Source organism: Rhineura floridana, chromosome 2 (genome assembly GCF_030035675.1).
Source record: "Rhineura floridana isolate rRhiFlo1 chromosome 2, rRhiFlo1.hap2, whole genome shotgun sequence".
NCBI classification, from domain to species: domain Eukaryota; kingdom Metazoa; phylum Chordata; class Lepidosauria; order Squamata; family Rhineuridae; genus Rhineura; species Rhineura floridana.
This window is the reverse complement of record NC_084481.1, coordinates 58,084,029-58,088,883: the sequence shown is the minus strand read 5'-3', so window position 1 is coordinate 58,088,883 and position 4,855 is coordinate 58,084,029. Positions and strand designations below refer to the sequence as shown.

At 49.5% G+C, this 4,855-nt stretch overlaps 1 protein-coding gene across 1 annotated transcript; it reads right to left on the bottom strand.

The window, feature by feature from the left end:
• Positions 1-817: 817 nt before the first annotated feature.
• On the bottom strand, positions 818-2,687 carry RPRM (reprimo, TP53 dependent G2 arrest mediator homolog). Its single transcript, XM_061612945.1, has one exon. The coding sequence runs from the start codon at positions 2,078-2,080 to the stop codon at positions 1,751-1,753; it is 330 nt and encodes a 109-aa protein (XP_061468929.1). The 5' UTR covers positions 2,081-2,687; the 3' UTR covers positions 818-1,750.
• Between the last annotated feature and the right edge of the window lie 2,168 nt (positions 2,688-4,855).

Below are 4,855 nucleotides of genomic sequence, written 5' to 3'. Positions count from 1 at the left end.
GGAAACCTGAGTCTATATGGAAAAGTCTGCTAAAAGAAAAGATCTCCATCATCTCCCTTTGTTGCTTTCTCTGCAGTTTTAGGATGCAAATATACAGAAGATCACAGCTTGAACTGCTAGGCAGCCCTGGGCTTGTTGCAAATTGCTGGCGCAATCAACTGGCCAGACACAGATTCAGTCGATGCATCTTTCTCATCAGAGTTTCCTAGCTATAAATAATTGCCCTAGTAGAAAAATCACTACCTTTCACCTTTCATTAGCAGCAGCACGTTTTCCCAGCTGGATCATTTCTGTGACAGATGCTTTATCTTTCTGCAGATCTTCCCCCCTGAATCCATGCTTGATGGGAAACATTCTTGAGTGGGGGAAAAAATACTGATACTTGCATGGTACTAGTGCCACTATCTGAATCTGAATTTTTTTTTTTAAGCACAGGACATGTTTTTAGATGTACTTATTTTATATTTAATTGTATTGTTTCATGACTGATGCATTTGTTGTCCTGGGCAGTTTTGGGATGAACTGCAGGATATAAATTATAATGTCCCTAAGCACATTACTGGTTCTTATCTGTTGGGGTGTTCTAGCACTCTTTTAATGCTTTCCCTCCCAGTCTCCTTGTCCTCTGCAACTTTAATTTGTTGAAGAGATAAGTCACTACGACATGCTTCTCCTACTCCCTCCAGATGCTCATCACAGCTTGTCTGACGTGCCAGGCGAATTTCCATGTGAAAAAGCTGGGCCAGGAGACTCAGGTGAGAAGTTTCAGATAGTTTTTATTAAAGCAAATGAAATAACAAAAAGAAGAAGACCATCAGAGCATTTCTTCGGGGGGGGGGTGGCTGTGCAAACCGATGCAATTTATAAAGCCACAGGTGCAGCAACCAAGCACCCTGGCTTTTAGCAGCAGGCAAGCATCAAGAAGTGATGGGTACAAAATACAAACTGGACCCCGACAGAATACATTTTTTTTTTAAAAAAGGTGAAAGCTACAGTAGAAAGTAGGCGACTCACAAAACCATGTCATTCACACATCAGCACTGGTATCTGTGTTACAGGCAACAAACTGCACACCCGTTCTAGGGTACCATCACCCCCTCCCCACAAAAGAAAAAAAAGCACAACCTGACTCCCCACCGCACCCCCGAATATGATGTGCTTGCCCTCCCCCTTCTGAAGGAAAAGGGCCCACAGGAGAGCTTAATGGTTTTTACAGTCCAAGTAATGATCTGCACCCCCTTCCCTCACTTTGTTGTTGTTTAAACAAAAGCAGCAAAGTTAGGAATGTTTAGTCTGGGTACATTTACACTGCTTATTTACAGGACACAAAAAATAATTTTAGATAGAAGGCTTCCCGGCTTCAGTACTTCCCCTGTCTCTCTCTCCCACCCCATGCCTCCCCACTGCACGACCTTTATGCCATTGCCGAGAGGCAAGACTGGAGATCTTCCTCCACCTCTCCAGCGGCTGAGGTGAAGAAACTGCGCTGTGCCAGGCGTTCGTTTCCCTCCCAGAGGGAAAAGCATTTGGCTTCCCTCCTACTAACTTGCCTGGTCCTCTCGGTGTCTCTCACGGAGGGAAAAGGAGAGCGGGGTGCCGGTTGTTTCCAACGGCCCCTCCCACGCCCCCCCTTCAAGATGTCCTACCATGGCCGCGAGAAAAGAGTTCCGTGAAGGCAACAGCACAGGCCACTTCCAAGCCCTCCTGGCAGCGGTTGGAGCGGCTAGGCGGGCTCCTTCTAGGGGGGAGGTCAGTAAGGTCCCACCACCACTGCCTCCACCTCTTTGGACGGCCTCCGGTCCTTCACCAGAAAGTTGATCATGCCTTCGGACTTGATGAGCAGGTTGCAGCCCAGGAAGAAGATGCCGAAGACGACGGTGAGGGAGAGGACGCACATGACGGCGATCTGCACCACGCGCATGATGTACAGGCTCCTCTCGTCCGGGGCCGTCACCACGAAGCCGTCGTCGGTCACCACCGACCTCGGCGTGAAGGATCGGAGCACCCGCTCCAGAGAGTCGCTACTGTTGGCCAGGAAGAGCCCCGCCACAGCGGTCTGATTCCCCAGCGAGACGTTCATGACCCTAGCGGGCAGAGGCTGAAGGAACCGGCGTCAGAGGAGAAAGAGGAGAGCGGAACAGCTGCCCCGGCGTGTCACTACTAGCCCAGCGAGCCTCATGCGGCAGAGGCGGAAAAGGCGCCAGGAGGACTTGTAGGGCGTCAGAGCGAGTTCCTGCTGGACTGGCCGTCCCAGGCGGGAATCCAGAAACGTGGCGGGGCGGCTTTCCTTTTCTCCGATCCCGCGCTCGCCAAGTGTCTCCTTCTCCTCCTCCTGGACGATCCGAACTTGTCCGGCTGGAAATCGCCCAGCCGCTTCACCACGGGGAGGTGTGGGTAGACAGGCGGCTGCTCCGAGGAAAGGGCGCCCCGGATCGGCTCGAGAGGAGGCTGCAGCAAGCAAGGCAAGGCGCCGACGGAGAACCTCGAGGGCGCGGCGCTGGCAGAGCCACTTCTCTAAAAGAAAAAAAGGGAGTGAGGGTGGGGAGAGCAGGTCCGGTCGTTAGCGGAGCGCAGCGCCGGGGACGATCTGACGGGCGAAAGCAAAGCAGCGACCAACTCCGTGCTTCCGAGCGGCTCTTTTGGCGTAAGACACGAGGAGCGCGCGCAAACGCCCACCTCCTCCTCGTCAGCGTCGCGGCCAGCAATACAGGCGGACAGGCACACACGCGCCTCTTTGTCCAGTCCTACAGCGTGTCTCGCAGGCTATCCGCGGGGCGGGGCCCATGGACAGAGTGGCTGTGAATCGGGCAGTGCCAACCACCAGCTCCTGGCTTCCTTACTGTTTAAAAAACAGCTGCTCTGCCCTGCCGCCGCTTTTCAGGGTTGGCGGGTGTTTGGTTGTTTTCATCTGTTCTTCCTGTTTTTACTTTCTTTACTTCAGTAGTGTAGCGGCCCATTCAGAAGTACAGGGTCCCCATGATAGTCACAGCCATACCCCCCCTTTTTTATTACTGCGGGGTTGAGAATGAGATCCTTGTTAATGCCTTCTCCCACAGCAACAGACATCCCTAGGCGCCAAACAACATGAAAGAGGAGGTTGTGTGTTAGCTACTTAGAAGACTCTTCTCAGTGGCTGATTCACCTCCTTTCACTCTGATTGGCTCCAATCAGCAAGAAAAGACAAGGAAGCATTTTAGAAGACTCTTCTCGGTGGCTAACACACTCCCCTTTCATGCTGATTGGCTCATAGGATGCTGGAGACATAGGGACCCTCCTCTCAAAAACGTAAGTGGTCTAAGACCCCCTGAGATCCTGGACGACTACACCCCTGCTTTACACACTTGGAAGTCTCCTTGGATATACAAGGTTGACTAAAGTAATATTTCTTTATTTGTCAACAGCACCATGCTGATGTTGATCCCCACTATTTTATGCTTCAAAATGCCTTGTGCCCAGGCGCAGAAGAAACACATTTTCAACGTTGATGGGACGGAGGACTGAGTCCTCTAACAGTGCGATCCAATGAATCTCTACTCAGAAGTATGCAGTGGTGTGGTCAGGGCAGGATCTGGGGCAGAAGGCCAGGGCCCCACTCAGCAGCAGGAGGAGGGCCCCCAGACACAGCAGGGCTGACACTTTTTGGTTGGACTCAATACTGGTGTTGCCCAACTAGGGGAGGAAGGTGAATTTATTTTTTCATATGGATCAACATGACAACTTTTACTTCTTCTGTCCCAAGTCTGGTTCTGTACTGGCAATAACTAACATAGGACTGACATTTTTATTTCATAATTGATCCTGGTAATATTAAGGAACAATGGATCCTCTTCAAGTTATTTTGAACACACACCTTTAAGAACTGGCAGTTTTGCCTTCAGGTGATGGATTTTTGTGTCCTTCAGGAGCAAGTTCTTCTTTTTCATCTTGGAAAGCAAGCACCCACACATCAATAGTATTTAACCTTCCCATCTGCCCCAGAACCTATTCACCCAGAAGTTTGACTCCTACATTTTAATTGCTGATATTTGCCAGTTAGTAATTTTGCATTCATTTTTAAATTTTTAAAAATCTAGTTCTTATAATTACTTCCAGGGATGTAGTCATCTGAGGACTCGGGGTCTTAGACCCCTTATGTTTTGAGAGAAGGGTCCCAGCAGGGTCCCCATGTCTCCAGCATCCTACAAGCCAATCAGCATGAAAGAGGAGTGTGTCTGCAGCTCCTTTCAAGACGACCAGGTAAGCTATGCAGGACACTATCACACTATAATTCAATATATCCTTTGAGCCCTAAGAGAACACATTGAAATTTAGTGTGTGTACATTTAGGGCATCCTCTTTTTGAAGTTTCCAAGACACAAAAAGTGCAAGCAACCGCATTGATTCATTAGGAAAAAAGACTCCCGAATCAGCTGTAGGATAATCTTTTGATTGGAAAATGGACTGCCTTCAAGTTGATTCCGACTTATGGCGACCCTATGAATAGGGTTTTCATGGTAAGCAGTATTCAGAGGGGGTTTACCATTGCCTCCCTCTGAGGCTGAGAGGCAGTGACTGGCCCAAGGTCACCCAGAGCTTCATGGCTGTGTGGGGATTCGGACTCTGGTCTCCAAGGTTGTAGTCCTACACTCTAACCACTACGCCACACTGGCTCTTTTGATTAGGGTCTAAAACATTAGAAATTGACAAGCAAACATTCTAAAAAATTGGGGAGCGACCTTTACTTTTTTGCCCCCCCGTCCTAAAATAGCCATAGATGCATTTTACAGTCTGTCTTGTACTTTAAGAGGATAATCCAATCATGTCTGCAAAACTCCTCCTGCATTCTTGCATCCCCTTTGGGGAAGGGTCATAGCTC